This window comes from Drosophila subpulchrella, chromosome 3R (assembly GCF_014743375.2).
Source record: "Drosophila subpulchrella strain 33 F10 #4 breed RU33 chromosome 3R, RU_Dsub_v1.1 Primary Assembly, whole genome shotgun sequence".
NCBI lineage: Eukaryota > Metazoa > Arthropoda > Insecta > Diptera > Drosophilidae > Drosophila > Drosophila subpulchrella.
Window position 1 is genome coordinate 15,138,975 of NC_050609.1, and position 18,914 is coordinate 15,157,888.

The 18,914-nt window shown below is 39.2% G+C and overlaps 1 protein-coding gene across 3 annotated transcripts in view; it reads left to right on the forward strand.

Annotated features, from left to right (window-relative positions):
• Positions 1–18,914, forward strand: part of LOC119555433 (phosphoinositide 3-kinase adapter protein 1) — a 33,830-nt gene that overhangs the window by 3,473 nt on the left and 11,443 nt on the right. The window contains exons 2-5 of one of the 3 annotated variants that reach the window (XM_037866806.1): positions 2,916–3,108; positions 13,452–13,690; positions 13,841–14,019; positions 14,186–14,394. In XM_037866806.1, coding sequence (XP_037722734.1) covers positions 3,099–3,108; positions 13,452–13,690; positions 13,841–14,019; positions 14,186–14,394 — 637 coding nt within the window. In that variant the 5' untranslated portion in view covers positions 2,916–3,098. Of the gene's footprint in view, positions 1–2,915; positions 3,109–13,451; positions 13,691–13,840; positions 14,020–14,185; positions 14,395–18,318; positions 18,465–18,914 lie in introns of those variants that run through there. The other 2 variants (XM_037866813.1, XM_037866829.1) reach the window with 2 other exon arrangements.

Genomic DNA, 18,914 nt, shown 5'->3' on the forward strand with positions numbered 1-18,914 from the left:
TTACAAAGCTTTCTCTTTCTCTTTTTTAATTGAAATTTTTTGTTTTGGTCGTCCAGCAAATTATTTTAATTGTTTACAAACGATCTTATTGTTGTTGCGCATATACATTGCCTTCTCTTCGAGGCTGACGTATTTCTTTTGGCCGGGGCATATTTATTATAAATTTTATTGGCATCGGCTCCCCGCTCAGCGGCCAGCGATTTCAATTTTTGAATAACTTAATTTTTTTGTGCTTCTTTATTGGCCGTTTGACAAATTCGAAAAGCGAAAAGCGCGCTGCGAACGCTTCAATTGATTTATTCGATTGTATTCCGTATCGTGTGGCGCTCGATTGCAAAACTCTTGACCGACGCGGCGCAAACGATCTTGTAAATTGCTCGCTCGTCGAACATCAATCATCAATCATCAATCTTCGAATTCGCCCCGTTTTTCTCCCTGTGTAAGTGCAGTTTCAAAGCGAATCATACGTGATGAATTTTATTATAAGAAAATAAATGTGATAAACTATTGAAAACAAAACTTAGGCTTGACTTCTAGGGAACTAAACAACCAAAGCAAAGGGAATACTACATTTTGATTAAAAATCTTTCTGTCTTGAGTGGTTAGTACTAAAAAAAAAGCTAAGGGGTCAATTCTTGAAATCAAAGCAATACTTTTTTTGAAGAACTTATTTTGTGATCATAATTTATAGATCATAACATAAATTTTGAAAAACCATTTTTTCAAAACTTCTAGCATTAAAATGTATTATGTTCTTCACAATTAAATATCAATACTATAATAATAATAATTATAATAATAATATAACTTTCCATCAAAAATGCAACATTATTGTATATTTCAATAGCGTCCATGAAACTTTCTCTGGACGGTACCTAGTACCTATTTATAGAACCGACTTCCTATTAAAAGATACTTGCAGCATTGTTTTGCTAGCCAAGATTCCTTAGAATTTGTTTACTTCCACCCAAGTGAGATTAATTAACCACAAGCAAATAAGAACAATAGAGACTTCTCATGAATCCGCAGACAGGTGCCAATGGCAATGGATTCAGTGGGGAATCTTGGCAGGGCAATCCCCCGGGACAACTGTCTCCGCGGATGGCCGTGCTCCACTTGATCTTGGGTTCTTTTTTTCGGGATGGTATGGGATCGGATGGGATGGCTGCTGATGGATGTCGCCACGGGCACGAGCATGGGCACATTAATCCCGCTTCATGCTCAAAATGATGTCGCTGGGTATTGCTGATGTTGCTGCTGCTGCTGCCGCTGGCAACGGCGCATTTACCTAAATTGGAATATCCGGTAAAACGTAATGAAAATCGTAGCAATCAAGCCGAAAACACACACACACAGGGGGCAGCTCTCTCTCTCACATTGATATGCAAATGAATGTCACCATCTTAAATGAAATAATCGTCTTAAACGAAGGCAGAACAGCAGCTGCCCCAGCCAGAGGCCCAATCCCAATCCCAAACCCATCCCCCGATTCCGATTCCGATCCCCAAACGATATGCTTTAATTGCTTTTCTCAGTGTTCTGCGAAAAGAAAGAGAAAAACGTAGCCTTTTACGAGGCTTTTAATGACTTATTTACTTAATAATTCCATGTTTAATGGCTTGTAAAAAGCATCTAATATATTCCCTACAATTTTCAAATACACTATATTTAGATTTTTGTGAGTAAACAAAACTTCAAGAGAAGCGAAAACTTTAAACTATTTTCTGACTCGATGAACATTTCCAAGAAGTCTAATTGGGTTACATTGTTGTAAACAATTCAGTTTTGTATATAGTGAACAGTCTATTGGGTAAAAGTTTTCTGGTATTTGATAAAATATTAAGTATATATTTTGAGTTAATAAAAAAAATATATAAATTTATTAGATTTAGAATGTTTTAAGAACTAACGTTCATACAGCCATTAGTATAATGGAATAGCTAAAAATACATCACGTATATCATGCCTTTACAAAACAATAGATATTATAAGAAGAAAATATTTATATTTATTTAAGAAAATATTTAAATAGCGTTGACTGCGCAAAACAGACCCCATTGAAATTCATAACTCAGAATATATAGACTAAAGATAAATCAAAGTTTCTTTCGAAAGAAATCAACACACAACAAATTCTTTAATACATTTGTCTGGCCGCAAAACGAAAACATTTTATCAAGGTTTCGACACAAATTCAATTCGAGACGAGTAAAATGGTGGAGCGTTGATGTATTGATGCCAACGATTGCGAAGTTCATTAAAGGGGATGGGGAATTTCTGGGGGCGGGGAGGAGTTTCTCGCACCAAATCAGAATTGAAATCAATATGCAGCACGAATGTGAATTGACTTATAAATAAGAAATATGCCAATACAAATATATCTGTGGCATTTCGGAACGGGCCACGAACGAGACTCCCAACTAGGGAGCCAAGTACAAATTGCCCCTGGGCAAGTGTGTGTTCATTCTGTGGAAGTTTTATGGCCCTTGTACTTAATAATTTAATGGACTAATTGCGGTTTGTGGTCACCACCGCCTGTCACACTTTAAACTGGGCTAAAAAGGAAGTTGTAAACTGGCAGCACTCCAATGCTCGAAAAACAAAGCCCAAAACTCTGCGAGTGCATCTCTAAAAATAATTAATAATATGGCTTTGGGGGAGGTGCATATCCGGGCGTGATTTCTGGGGGGGGAAATCGGAAAAGTTGCTGCTTCCGTTGGGAATTTTCTATAGAGTTTCCCTTCTCAAACCGTTAGGCATAAGCCCACTCTTCGTACTTTAGTTTAAATTCCTCCCTTCCCACCCATATTTATGGTTTCTGCTGCTTTTCGTGCTTTGCCATGCGCATATTTAATTAAATAAATTTGTTTAATATTAATTGTTGTGCCTCCCTATCTATTTTCTATGGTCCGTAGGTCTCCATCCTATAAATGTGTCCAAAACTTTGACGTATCCGCCGGAAGCGCCTTAACTGGCCATAACAAGTGCAAAGCCCAACAGGTGGAGGGACTACCCAAATCGAGTGGGAAATAAACAGAAAGCCACTGCTATAACCCACTGAAGACTTTTCCAGCGATTATTATAAGGAAGGAAACATAATGTCTGTGGGTGAGTACGGGGATAATTGGAAGCTCGTAGGAAGTGTCAATGGGAATTTATGAGCTGGGAATTGTAATATTGTAATATGCATTAAAATGGGTTTTTCTTATTAAAAGGGAACTATACAAATAATGATCTTGAGATTTTAGAAATTTGAATTAAGATCTTTCTTAGGAACAATCTATATCAATACACTCTCATTATCTAAGAGATTATTATATCTTCAAGGTTTCAGAATTTTGAATTACTATAAAAGGTACAAGTATTGATCTCTTTGAGAGATATATTTTAAAAATACTTTGTTTTTGGGAAATAAAGGTATAATACTATCTTATAAATAAAATTGGTATTATAGGTACTCTTCTTTCTAGCCTGCTATATATAAAACCCAATAATTAATGATAAACCAAATGGAGTTGTCCATGCCCCAGAGAACAAGACTTGGTTACATCGATACCTTTTCTCTTAGAGACCCTCTTTATGGCGAAGCATGTCCAGAACACGACATAAACATGACAAACTCGTTCACGCCCCGAGCTCACTTGACACCAAATCAAGCCGAGCTATTCGGTTTAGTCGGAGGAGTTTTCCACTCCTCCCCCGTGGAATTCCTAATGATCACGATCGGCCCACGAAACTGCGAGGCTACTGTGAAAGTGGACCGAATGAGATGCATTTCAGGGCGCACACACAAACACGCATTGGCAATTTCCCAGAACGCCAACGCATTTATCTTTCGAATACGAACGATTAGTCCGGGGGCCAGCGAACTAGAGCAATCCACTTAAGGTTGTCCCCAAGCGGAGACGAAACCCAAACAAACAACCGGGCGGGGCCAAGATCGTGTTCTGGGGTTAGTCTTCTAGTATCTTGGAGTCTTGCAGGCCCACCTAAAATCGGCAAAGTGCGATATTTTCCCAGGGAAAATACTAGATAAGTGTATCTATTAGATATCCAGATCGAGGGCGAGGGTGTCGTAGGTCATCCGTCAATTTGTGTGCCGAGCAGTCATAATGGAGTTGGAACCGAATAACAAATCAAATGTCGGGCACCATCTAATTAGTCAGATTTTTGTGCCCTGAAACTATGTTTATGTATCTGCAACTCACCCTTCACATTTCTTTCCTTTTTTTTTTGTTGTTATTTTTATTTATGTCTGTTGACTAGAACAAATAATCGGGCAGCTGATATGGGAAATGGCGCAATTAAAGTACAAAACACAAACTCCCCGAGATTCGAAAAGAGAGAGATACGAGTATGTTGGTTCCTCTCTTCAGTCGTCGTGGTCCGCTGCCCGCATCTATAAAGCATTCTTATAAATAGTTTTTGTCGCCGCTGTCTATGTAAATCATTCATTAAATCTGCATTGAATTTGGTCCATTCATTCAGCTTATTTGCGCTTTTTAATTGCACCCATTGAGAATGGAGTACTGACTGTTTACATTCTCTATAGGGTGATTTGTATGATCACTCAGTCAAGTACCCTGCATTCCGGATTGGCAGGCTTAGGGTGAATAAAAAATGATTTGATTTCCCTCAGCTCATAGACTGCATTCTTGGTTTAGAAAGGTTAGATTAAATGGTATATATATTAAACAAATATGGTATCATATCAATATACCTCACTTCAATTTATGTTAAACCTAATGATAAGCAAATGATAGATCATCATAAATTAAGAAGCGATTATTTTAAGATCAAAATGCGATAAAATTCATAAATTATAAACAGCTTTGAGTAATTTTAAAAATACGATTTTCACATCATTTCTCTTTCAAACGGTATATATAGCCCATAAAGTGATAATTTTTCACAGTCTAGCACACTCATTCCCACTTATTTCTCCTACGTCACTATCCTTGACGCAAATAACTGAAAACCCATGCGCAAATAAATTACTTTTTCGATTTTTACAATAATATTGAGTCACTGCGTTCAATATGTGATCCATACCTTGTTCTGTTGTAAAGCAGGCGCACCTAAAATACCAATTATATTTTGCGTAAATATTTACGGAAATTAATTTTCACTTGTCCGCGGAATTGCCTTTTGTTTCGCCAACATTCCATGCGACTTGTCTGGCAACTTGTGGCGGTCGAAGATAAAGAAATCTATTAAGTCCGTCGGCCAGACATGGGGAAAAGTGGACCAGAGACCCAGTTGGTCGCTCCATGGTGTCTCTCATTGCCAGTGACGACGTCATATCACTCAATACATATACTATACTTCTGTATTACTTACGCAAATTCCCCTGTCATGTGCTTAATTGTGAATACCAGCCGTTGGTCTGATGGAAATCGTTGATTATTTTATGGCTCAATTTCTTCTGCGAATCATTTGTGAGCTGGCTAACTGATGGCTTTCCACTCACCAGCTGAAAATGCAGCCAGACAATCCCGCGCTAAAAATATAAATACACATTAGATGTCGCCAGACATTCATCTGCTACAAATGATTCTTCATAATTGAATTACATGGCCAGAGACAAGAGCGTAAAAATTTTAATTACACACCTCATAATCCAAATCATGCCGAGGAACAGGAGCGTTGAGTGCAAAGGAACCCATCTGAGTGGGAGTTGGGTTGCTGATGGTGATGGAAAAGTGGTCTAGGGCACATATAGTTTTTGGATAGGAAGACTGGGAACCAGTCCCAAATTTCGTAGGGGAAATCCAAAGATGCATGTCGAGACTTAGTGCAAAATGCGTGGGTTTAATTGGCCTACGTCCTCATACAACTATCCCTAATTCCAAGCTGAACAATGCAAATTTATGTCGACAGTTTCAAGGAAGTACTGTATTTTGAAATGAGGTGAATAAATTCCAGAGACTGTTGTGAATTTTTTATGATAATATATGGTTGAGTGGAAATTACATTTCCAAAAGGAAACTAGTAGTGAGTTTGTAAAAGGTCTATATAATTTTAAAAAGTTTTAAAGATCCTTACTATCCATTCTGCCAGAGATTCCTCATGGAAACTTCTTCCAGAGAGTGTCATAGTCCTCTTGAAGATCTCCTATTACATGTGCAGTCATAGCTAAATAAATCAAAATTCTACTTTCCTTGGAGGCTGCCCGCAAAGAAAGAGAAAAAACGATCCTAAGTGCAAAGCGTTACAAGATCAACAACATCATTATAAACGTCATCGGAGACACTCTGTAAAAAATTTCAAGAACCGAAACTAGGGGATCGGAATGGGAATAGGAGAGTGCAATGCGATGGCGTATTTAATGCTCCACTGATCCTCTGGGGTATCCCAATTGACATTTAACATCAACCTGTGGCTAGCTCCAATGCCACCACAATGGACCCCATAAAGTTGTGTAATCTCCAAGAGATTCGTTCACCCCGACTTGGATGCCTTGGAGCAACTGCGCAGAAAGATTCCCTGAATAAATCGCTTCCTACTCCGTCTGTAAGCGAAGTAGGTAAAAAACTAAAAAGACACGCGCTTTATGGGGCAACAGGGGATGCACATGGTATGCGGACTTGGCACGGGGATGTTGCACAGAGAAAATATAATTTTATTATCAAAAACAAGAAAATGGTTAAAGAAAAAAGGTTTTTATTACATTTTATTTTGAGATAAGGATATTACATGCAATCTTAAATGTAGTATAGGGAATTTTTGACAAAAGGTATGGGTCTCTTATTAAAAATACCTGAAATTAACCAAGTCCCACCAATAAACAGTCCTACCAACATCTAACTAAAACTATATCTACCAAAAAAATTCTAACTTCAAAGAACACGTGGGACATTGTTTTCTATTATTTTTTTTTCAATACTGAAACTGAGTTTTAATATCATGTAAAATAATAGTTTTTCTCTGTGTGTAGACTCCGATTTTTCTTTTTTTGGCTCGGCGTTTTTTGTTTTTCACGGAAGACCACGTTGTCATGTGCTCGGTGCGAGTTTCCATTAAGAAAATAATTAAACATTTGCCGTTGTCCAAAGCCCGAGATGTTGGGAGACTGACGGGTCTCGACTTTGGTATGGTATCGAATTGAAATCTGTTGAACAGATGTGGCCGCTCCTGTTGTTGTTGTTGTGGTGGATTTATGAACGCGGAGCGAAGCGCATTTTATGCATTTCCAAACACCTTTCCTTACAGGGCTTATAAATAGCATTTGGTATTTGGCAACAATGGGTTAAAAGTCCGCCGCCCTCGCCAGAGTTTCGATCATGTCAACCGCAAGAGGCGACAAATACAAGACACTCGGGCCATAACACCAAGATCATAAAAGTGTTTATTTGATTTCTGATTGCATCTCCAACACCTCCAGTAGCACTACGCACTTCGCAGGTAGAGAAAGAAACATCTTCCCAGCACTCACCTCTCACCTTTCTCCCTGCTTTCACTTCCTGATCACATATCCCTTCCCATCCCTGTGTCTCTCGAGGGTCTGTGTTTTGATAATATTCGTCCCTTTGTCTTTGGCATTTCCGTTGTGGATTTTCTCGAGTGGCCATTAGCATGGAGTGCACGTGCCCGAATCCCCGAAATCGCCTTTCATGGCCAACTATCGAATTTTGTTTTGGAATTTTTAATTACTAATCCTTGGGCGCATCCTTCATTTCGCAAGTTGTTTGTCCCTTGAGAGGGCGGCTTCTCAATTTTCAGGCCACTTTACTTCCGCTGGGCCGATGTCTCGCCGAAGAAACGGATTCGGAATCCGTGGGCGGAACTCTTCACAACTATTTTATGGACTTTTGTTATTTTTTGGTAGTTGTCTGACATGCTGCTGGGTATGGGGGAAAAACTAAAATAACACTTTGGGATATGAGTTTTATAGGTTTTTAAGGCAGGCGATTTGGTCCGCAGCCCATTTTATGATCTCTACAAAAATATACCAAATACCGGAAAGCACCCAAAACCTATAGTTTTAAAGAAAACATTTGAAATAATTAACTTGAACTTCGTTTGGTAAAGAAAATATGAAAAAGCCCACTGAAAATGATATATATAATGGAAACCTATAGAAATAAGGAATTAATTTTTGAACATATAAACATATATCCGAAGTATTGCAAAAAAATATTCAAACCATTTCCTAAATTTCTAATTCTTCACAATAAATAGTCCAAACACTAAAACCATCGTCTGGGCACCTGCCAAAAAAGCTATAAACTTAAACCACTTTCATTATAGCAAAAAATACGCACATTTTGCAAACTAAATTTATGGCCCAAACACAATTTCAAAAATTTATACATTTTCTTTTTGCACATCCCAGAACAAAGAAATGTGCGAATTATTCAACCTGAGAACCTGTTCTCCCCAAACACATTTTTTTGCACAAATTTCGTTTGTTTTTACAAACAAATCTTAGCAAATGGTTTGGTTCTAAACATGTTGATGAATTCAAAGAGCTAACTGCTTAAGGTGATAAAAAAATGTTTTCTTTATAGTTTTTCCGCTGTGAAAAACGATTGTGAGCACCTGCCCCGGCACGGGCATGAATAATTTTTCATAACATAATAACAATTATAATTATGGGACCCCCTGATGTCTTTGTGTCGCGCCATGTTGCCAAACTTCCGGGCAGACATTTCCCTGCATTTCCCTTTTTTTTCCCCCTCGAAATCGGTGCGTTTTCGTTTCCCTGCCTTTGGGGTTAAATCATAAAAACTGGAAAATAATAAACAAAAAGATTCAATTGAACGTGAAGGAAAACTCGTAGTGCACATAAATGATTCAAAATTTGTGTACCATGAGGGGGCGTAGATGGTGATGGTATGACTACTCGGAATTCGAATGAAAATGTCTGAGTAAATAGGAGCGAGCCATGGCAGCGAAATAAATTCAACAAAATAAATAAAAGCAATGTACGCAATATTCCTGCAAGTGGCAAACAAATGTTAGAAGCCCTTTTATATGTACATTGTACTTGTGTATAATTATATATATCTGCATAAAATGGGGTGTGCCAGTGAGGAAGGTCTTGTCTGGCCAATCGATGGCAAGACAATTTACGGCTAGAATATAGCAAATCAAAAATTCACAATTACGCATTTCCCCCACTCACCATGTTTTCAAACGCTTTTCTGTCTTCCTGTTTGGCCAAAGACCTTCCTGGTCGGATTTCCAATCGATGGCTTATATTATACATACATGGGTGTATATTTGTTCAGGCCATTTAGGGCTGGCTTTCAAATCGGTTTTATTGCCCCGTAATTACTTGTTCAATATTGTCTTTGATCAAGACGGAACTTTCAGGGAATTAAGACAGAATAAATAAATTGAGTACGTGTACGATGTACTTGTAGCATGTCAGGTTTTTCACATAAAAAGAATCATATCACTCTGGTAAACAAAAATTATATAGTTTATTAAATAAACAATGTGCCTAACTAAAATATTTAGGCTTTATAAATTATATAGTTTTTAAATTTCTGAAAATTTATATCTTTAGAATACAGACATAAGATACTTGGATATTTTCAAACATATCTAGAAAGTTGTTCTTCATTCTTCAAAGAACACTTTTACAAACGAACCTATACTTATACATAGGTACTTATTCCCAAAGACCATTTTCTTTTAGTGAACTATGCCAAAACTGACCCCAGAGAACAAAAAAAAAGAGGTATATATATTGAACTATAGACGGTGCAATTAACCTGTCAACGCCGTAGAACAATCAGCTAGAGTGCAACGATTGGCGCCCAAACCCGAAACGAAAGGGAATCTTGCACAAAGCCGGGCTGCGATGCTCCACTCTGTGGCTAACTAGACAAAGCTGCCTGGCCTGGCAGTAGAGCGTCTACAGATTTACGACTCGACAGTTGAATCCCAATCCCCCTAGATCTCCTCTTTGTCCCCGGAACACGTGGAGCGTGCTGGCGAAGACAAGCGTTTGACATTTATGTGCAGGCAAATGCGTTTCCCCAAGTACTCAAACAAGGCAATCGGCTGCAAGTACAAGTACCCGAAGTACGGTTCAAGATCATTTGCATCCACCAGCAGCCGAAAAAAGTACAGAGGCACTAGAAGAAATAATCAGTCCTCAAAGAGGACTAAAAAGATTTTATATAAATTTGCCTGATTTAAAATAGCGAAGTTCTTATTGTAATTTTAAAGGTTATATTTGAGGCCGTATGGCACTTGCTCTTTGCAGTAAACCCCGTCAATGACTTAAATCAAAAAATCAAGTACACTTCGATATAAAATGATCGTTAACATATTTTCAATTTATATTATAAATATGTTTATCTTAAAAAAATTCAGTCAAAAATCATGCCAGGGTCATAAGACCTTTTTTCCGCTTGCTTAAAAAATATTTTAATGTTAAGCACTATAAATAAGAACCTTTTATAAATAAAACCCACAAAAATATGTATATGATCTTAATACAGATCTAGTTTTTGAGTATGATTTAACAGCTAATTAATAGTATTTAAGAATTGAAAAGATACATATTTCCCAGTGTAGCTCACTTGCTCTGCAGAGGGCCACTCAAAGATCAACCCTCACTGGCAGCCCCTCGCCTTTATGGACTACGAAATGTGCAATTTCTCCCCGGGTCCCGACTTTTATTATTTTTCCATAGGTCCCAATGTGCCGGGCATCTGTCTGCTTGGGTCGGCTGGTTGGCCCAGTATCGATGGTAGGCCCGTTTCTAGACCCAGTCCACTTAGGAATTCCTGGACAGACCACATGGAGTCGCTCGCCTTTTGCCACTTCAGTTTTTCAGTTTTCATAGCTGCTCTGGAGAAAAGTGAAAATGTGTTCCCTTAGCACAATTGTTGTTCTCCTCTGGTTGCAATTTTTAATGTGCCTTTCCCGATGTTCGTTTTTTTTTTGTTTTTGCCTTTGATGCTCTCGAGTTTCCCCTAATGTGCCTGGAATATGTCGCCTGGCCATAGTTCTTATTATGGCCTTCTATTTTCAGACCATCATTGATGAAAATTTTCATGTTGGCAAAAAGGGAAATGTGGCAAATGTTTTGGGACAAAATTACCAAATGAAAATGGGAATGAAGAAAAAATGGTATACCGTATGCTAAATGAAATAATATATTTAAAAATACAAGATTATTATTATAGTGGTCCCAGAAAACCAAGAATAAATTTCATTACTCTTTAAAGTTCCGAGATTACTTGTTTGGTATTATTAATTTCGTGTTTTTTCCCATGGCATATCAAAAGAATAATTCTCCCACCGCTTGGGGAAGGTGAGTTCTGTTCTCAGGGACCCTCCCGAAAACCGTCTCATAAATGTTTCCTGACAGAGAACATCATCGCATCGACGACGAACCCAACCACAGACAACAACACTCGGCAGGCAAACTCAAACTTTGACACTGATAGGACATGGGGAATACTAAAGCGGGAGCTCACCTCAGATGCTATATGTTGTAAGGTAGATGGGTCTTCTATTTCTGCTATCGGAACTCATCAAATATGCACGACGGGGCCAAGACAAAAACGTACGTTTGGAAAATGGGAAAGGGACTCGAAATCACGGACTCAGAACGCTGGCGATGATAATTTGATCATGCGAAAAGCGCACGCAAAAGAAAAACATGCGCAGGTACAACAACAATGTTGTTGCAGTCGAGGAAAAGTGAGTTTTTCCTGATCGCCGATCGGTTGGAGGGTCAGGGGTTTCGAGAGGGGGTTCTACTGAGTGGGTGCTGGCAATATGGCAACCATATTTAAACACTGATCCCGTATGCGTGTGTGCGTGCGCGGGAGGAAGCGAGAGGGAGCGAGAGTGCGAGGGAGAGGGCCAATGTTTTTATGCTGCTGCTGATGTCGCTGCCCTGCGAGAAAATTTGACAAGAAGTTTACTTAGCAATTTAGGCTATTTTAATGGTAGTGAAATTTCTGAATAAGAAATTAACATTTCATCTGTTTTTTTTTTAAATATATATATTTTTTTAATTCTTACAAATATTCTTAAAAAAACATAACTTTTCCCAACGATACAAAAAATTAAAAAATTAATTTTTGATCATATCATTTTTTATTCAACATTAGGTATTCATGTAGGTAAAGTGTACCTGGTACACACATATTTTATAAAAAAAAAAGGGATTCTTAATTAGTTTGACCTAAAAATACTTCTGCATAAAAAACATCTGTTAAAATATGTTTATATTTGTATCTAGAATATATTTTAAAAATGGACAGGTTATCAGTACATTTAAACAAAATTAAAAGTATGATAGGACTAATAAATATTTAAAAAATCATTAAAAAATCTGTCATAGGCCGCTAAAATTTTGTTTGCTAGATACATCTTGGATCGATATATGTAGGCTCTGGGGAATTTTTGAAGATTTCTCTCAGTGTGCTATGCACGTTGATGGAATGGACGAAGAAGCGAGCGTATGGTAAATAAAAACCAAAACATGAGTAGGGATTCTCTGCGCCGGCAGAGGCGGTGGCAGAGGCAGAGGAAAATGCAGACGGCGCGGAGTGTTTTGTTCTCGTTGAAGTTCTAGAATTTATTCCGTTTCGGGATGTCAATGCAGACGCACGCGCTGCGCGAACTAAAGTGAAGTTAAATTCCAAGTCGACCCAACAAACACGAACCAACATTACCGCCTGAATTTGAATTTCGAATTGAATTTGAATTGAGATTTATATGCCGCGTTAATCAACTGACATTTGTGCTGTTTACCTGCCATTTTTGGCACTCATCGCAGTGTTTTCTGTTTTCGGATTTTTGAATTCGCGCCCCAAGCGCAACTTTTGGCGCGTGCGCATGCGCAGCCAGTGAAAGTGCAAATGCATCGCAAATCAGAGCTCTGAATTGTGGGAGACTCTGCGAAACGCATATTAACCAAGGAAGATATACTGCCAACAGGATCTCAAGATGTTTGTCACTGTGGATAACACAAACGCCTTCTTCTCAGGTAAAAATAGGGATACCAGGAAAAAGAAGAACTCTGTAATTAAGTTTAATCTAGACTTTAAAAGAGTTCATGTTATGTACATATTGTATGTACTTATCACGGATTGGTTTTTTAAATTAAATAACCTTTCATGAAAAAACCTTATAAGAAACCATTAAATGTTTTTGATTTGACAGGCTTAGAATATTATGGAATATAGTCATACTCAAAAGCTTTGGTTATAATATATGTTAGTCTTACAATCTGGATTTATTTTAAACATTTTATAAAACTATTTACTATATAAAAAGAACAAAACGTTTAATTACATATTTCATAGATATACTGAGAGATAGTGTTTTGAAATGAGTTACTAACTTGACAAGATTTGTATTAAAACGTTGTAAAATATATTTTATTAGTAATTTTTAATGTAACATTTATTATTCTTACTACATAAATCAGAGTACTACATTCTCCTTCTAATTTCCCCCAATTTAATTCCCAGACAACCCGTATTACTTTTGCAATGACACCAAGTCGCCGCGCACCCCGGACTCCCAGTCCTCCAGCCGGGGCTTCTCGATCTTCAAGCGGCGCAACTCGAAGGGCAGCAGTCCCCGGCCAGTGGTGGTGACCAATCCGGAACAGAAGCGCCTGATGACATCCGCCAATTTGGACACAACGGCCTCCATGGCACTCGGAAGTCCCCGGGGCAGCTTCAATTCCCTTGGCGGCTTCTCGCAAGTGAGTATATGCTAATGGCTGAGAGTTAATGGAGCATGTTCCGAACCGATTTCGGAATACTGATTCTGATTTATCAGCTGAATCTGCAACTTCCTGTGGCGTTTGAGTGCCCTTCTAATGGGCCGCCCTCTTCCGTTTTGCTTGTTTCAGCCCTCGTTTGAAATGCAACCGATGCACATGTACCGCCAGCGATCTTCCAATTCGCACTCGGAGTTCCGGGAACGCCTGAATTCCTGCAATGAGACACACAGCTCCCAGTGTCCCGGAGGCGGAGGATCGGGGGCTGGGGATCACGACGAGGTCTTCAATCCGCTGACATCGCCAACAAGGTGAGCAATCCCGAGAATCGAACATTCAAATGGGGGCTGCCCTGATGACAGGATGCGATTGCAGCTGTTGACAGTTTCGAACCGCCCTCTTTTCCGCCCGTGCTAATCGTTGGACTTTTCCTTACTCCACCCCATTATTTTTTGTATCTTTCCGCCCGATCTTCAGCAGCAAATCCCATCGACATCACACCCTGCCAAGTGGCGGATCTCGTCGCCATTCCCTGGGAAACTGGGCCCAACATCAGCAGCAGCAGCAGCATCATAACTCGGGAGCCATGGGCCTGGGTTCTCCGGATGAGGTGCCCAGCATGATGGCTCCCCGCCCACCGCTCCTCTCGCCCAACAAATTCCGCAGCGGTTCCCATCGACGAAGAGGTGAGTTGACGTTGACACTTGCATTTCCCATCTGCTCAGTATGCCAGGGGGCAATCGCGAATTCCTATGCTAGTCTGGGTTCAATAGATAGAAAGAATGCATGTAAATGGAAATCGTTTATCTAAGAGGCCCCTATAATAGTTAATCAACTTGTGGTTATCTATTGTTATTAGAAGATATATGTGTGTCTTGTGAAAAATTTTAACTTGTGTAGAGAACTTTTAGATTCCCCTCTATAAAAGTAAAATAACTTGTGGTGTAATACTATCATTAGAAAAACTGCATATATCTTACAAAGAATGTATTTTTTTTATCAAATTTTAAGATCCATATATAGGAATCCCAAACTCTAGTTTGAGCTTAAATAGAAAAACAGTAGGTAAAATATTTTTGATTTTTTCGTACATGATAATCGCACTCTCTAAGGAGACATTTGTAGATTGAAGTTATACATTTTAAGTCAAAATGTTTTAGTATCAATACGATTTTTTCAATTCATGTGCCTTGGTTATCCAATTTATAATTGGAACTAATTGTGTTTTCGGTTTTCACTAATAATATTCCCACTATCAAAGGGAATTTTATAAATTCTTAGCTAAAAGTAGCTCTACTTTCTGTGAATTTAATAATTCACCAGACTGCGTTTATCCATGTTATTAATATTCTTCAAGTCTTATATACCCATGTAGCTATTTTAATTGACCCTACAAGTTCTGCCGCAGCATTGACAAAGACAAAGTGTTTGTTAAATTGCATTCCCTGCCCTCGTTTTGCGTTCGCATTTTTGCACTTTGGCGGCTGTCAGGCGTCCGCTGCCCTGTTTTTCCCCCGCTTTTCCCCACCCCGAAGTCCACCCTTCTGGGGTTTTCCCCCCTAAACTCCTCGAACAACCTTTACCTCGAAGCTTTGCAGCACGTTTGCATATTAAGCGCTACTACCAGCTCCTCAGTTGCCTTTTTATTTTTTTCGCCTGCCAGGCGCCATGGATCTGAGCCCCCTCATTTAAGCCACGTTAACAACATTGCAATGTTTACGCAAGTGATAATTGTAATCGTGTTTTGTCGCCAGAGCGTCGCCAATCTCTTTGTTCTGGCATTGTTTCTCCCTTGTAGTCTAGTGTAGCTGGAGCTGAAGCTTCTGTTTGCCTTCGATTTTGTGGCGTTATGAGGCGATCGTGGATCGTATATGGGCGATCGTGTACAGCAGATCGTTGGCAACGCGCCTTCCTGGCTGATTGGCCTGACATTGACAGTCCTCCTCCGAGTGATGGATGCCCCCAAAGTGGGTAGCTGCATGCCAGATGCAAATACCTCCTGGTTTTCGCTTCACCCACACACTCGTATCTCCAGCAAAAGTCAGAGGTTTATGGTTTATGAGTCGCTCAGGACTCCTTTGCACGATCATTGTGTATTCATCAGAACGTTTTCAAGGTTTCGCTTTCATGACATGGCGATATGATGGACAATCTGGAGTTGATTTAAGGCACTACGTGGATTCATTTCTGTGAGAGAAATAATGCCAGATTTCATGTAGCTTTCTGGTATTTTTTATTGACTTTATTAAAGCGAATTCTTGAGAAAATTGCATACATGCTTAGTTTTTAGTTATTATTATAACGTCAAGCGATTCCTTTCCTTATTATTATTGTTTACCCTTAGAATAACGGGTTCCCCATCTATATTTGACCCACTTTATAGCTATGGTCACTTGCAATCTATTCGAATCTATGCGCCATATGCAGAAAACTAGGCAATTCTCTTCAATCGGCAATTAACCCACTACACCCACGAACAATTCAGTTTTAACACCTAAATTTATGGCAAAGTAAAACCAACTGGAACTGAAAAACAATGCCATATTTGCCAAGGGGCAAGAGTTATACGCATTTCCGCTTTTTCAATAACAATGGCATTAGCAATTGCAGTTTGTTATTATGTTGCTGGCAACATGGCGGATGGGCAACATGGAGGAGTCAATAAACGAATCGCTTGACTGGGGGCGGTGGGTGTGGCCGCATGACGAGCATAAATTGAAATTGAAGAACTGCTCATCCAATAAGGCACATCAAATCAACTGCCTGGAACGGAACTCTGCATAATTGATGGGCGGACTCCGGTGTATTGTACATATAGGAGTGCTTCAAACGTGTTAATGGCACGGAAGCGAACAGAAAAAATATAAGGGGGAGTTGGGTGGCCACCAACTGCTTTGCATATGGCGCGTGCCAACCAAAACGATTGGCCAAATTTGGCCCTCCTTCGGCCATACCGAGAAATTGGCAGCACAAACTGTGAATACATCAAAGTAATCCGTTGCTGTTTACGTTGGCCATGTTTCCTCTTCATCGGGTTTCCCAATCAAAAGAGCCTCCAGTCAATAAGACTCAAAGGTGCTGGAGAAGTAGGCTGCAATATGCCATTTATCAATTTTACACTGTTTTAATTGCTCCAGTCGCCGTGGAATGTGGCAGGTGATTTGGGGTCAGCAATCCAGTATTCAGAACTCAGAGTGCAAGACAGAAGAAGTGCATTCTTTCGATGCATAAATGCACTTGTTTACCCATCGAATTCTCCCCCAGCGTCTGGCTTCTGTTTTCAATTCTCGGAACATCTGCTCATCAGATTACGCAGAGTGTGCTGCCCACATCCACCGACTTCAATGGGGGTTCAATACACTTAGGGACTCCGCCTTGGGGGTTACGTCTTTCTTTTCCTCGCTGCGCATATCAAACAGCCCGAAAACACACAAAATAGTCAGGCACCCGAAAACAGAAATCCTATCGAGGAACTCAAGTGTCTTCCTTGGCGGCTGAGACCAACACCTGTTGCATTCATAAATACTAAGCAGAGATTTCGGCAGAGCCGGCGTAATTAACATAATTTTTGGTAGGATAATAAGGCCCACTCTACCAAAAAAAAAAATAATCATGTTCACGAAAAACACTTATCGAATTTTGCTCACGTTTCGAATCGGAGGTTTCCCTTTTTTCTGTCTTTGTTGGCGACTCTTTTAAAGAAGTTGGAAAAAGCAAGGAACAGGATCTTATCATCAAAATAAAATAATACATTAAGTCTTGAGAATTTTATAAGATATAATCAAATCTTCTTCGAAATCATCAATCAAAATTGCTATTTTCTATTTATTTCTTTAATGGCCATCCAAGTTATGGGAAAATCATATAGTCCTCCGTTAATTTCCTTCTCCCCTTTAAGATTTATGTCCAATTAACCTGCCAGAAAGAAATCTTAGCCTGCCATCTTTGCCTAGCCATTTACAAAATTATATTTCTCGCCACATTAAATTTTATGATGATTTCTTATTTTATTGCTGTTATTGCTGCCCTTGTCTGGAGTTCCAGCTGCTGCCATTTAAATGGCACTAAATAAAAATTATATTTTTATATGTTTACAAGTTTTTGCCAGTCCCCCAAGTCCCAGGTTCCAATCCCAAAACGATTCCTAACTGTTAAGGCTTTCCATAAAGAGGGTTCCACGGGAGTTCTTTAATGCTAGCGAAAAAAAAAACAATTGGAGATCTGTTGATCGCTTAAAATGCCATAACTCCGTTTATAGCTCTTGGACTGGAGGTTTGGGGATCCATAGCTTATTTAAAATGGACAATGCGTTGATTAAACGTCACGGGCACGTACAAAAACAACAACGACGGCGCGTTGACTTTTATTATTTTATAATCTTCCAATGCATTGTGTTTACCCAGGGAGAGAAAGAGAGGGAAATCGGAGATAGCAGAGAGAGAAAGAGAGAGGGCTAATTGATATTCTTGGCATTCAATAAAATCGGTAGAAGGCCCAAAGCCAAGTCGAAAGCCCAGCTTTTGCCAGTCGAAGTTGAAGGACTGTGGCAACTTGACGCTCCAAGCGTTGCGCATGCGCAGTTGAAAACTCAAAACAAAAATAAATCCCCTCAAGCTGCAGTGAAGAGTTGATATATTATAGCCAAAAATCCTTTGATAATGATCTAAGTTTTGTGCCGTGTCGTGCTGAGGTTTTGGAATTAATAACAACATGTTGCTGAAAGTGGAAAACATTGAGATGGAGACGTTCTGTTGCGGTGAGTAGCAGTTTATCTAAAAGAATATCCCACACCCTGTGACACTGAAACTCGATTATGCAACCAAGGCAGGAAAGTAGAAAACTCTGAAGAGCGGAATCTTCAAAGTGGCAGCACTTAAAATTCAGGCCATGAACTCTAAGATTGTGATTGAAAATAGAAAAAAAGGGTTCTTGGAGTGGAAAAAACTTTTGTATGGTAATTGAAGGACCTTTTGAAATAAGCAATTTCCCTTTTTGTTTTTTACCATTTTTTTTTCGTTAATCGAAACTCAACCGGGGGGCACGTGTTTGGAAAGATGAGGGACACGGCTTCAAAAATAGAGCACAGATTGAGTTTCCGCTTAAAACCGTCTAGACTCTGGGTTTGCTCCCCTGTTTTCTAATTAATAACACAAAAAAAAAAACGGAAAGGAAAATTGAAAGCCAGACATAAAAAGCGGGACATTAA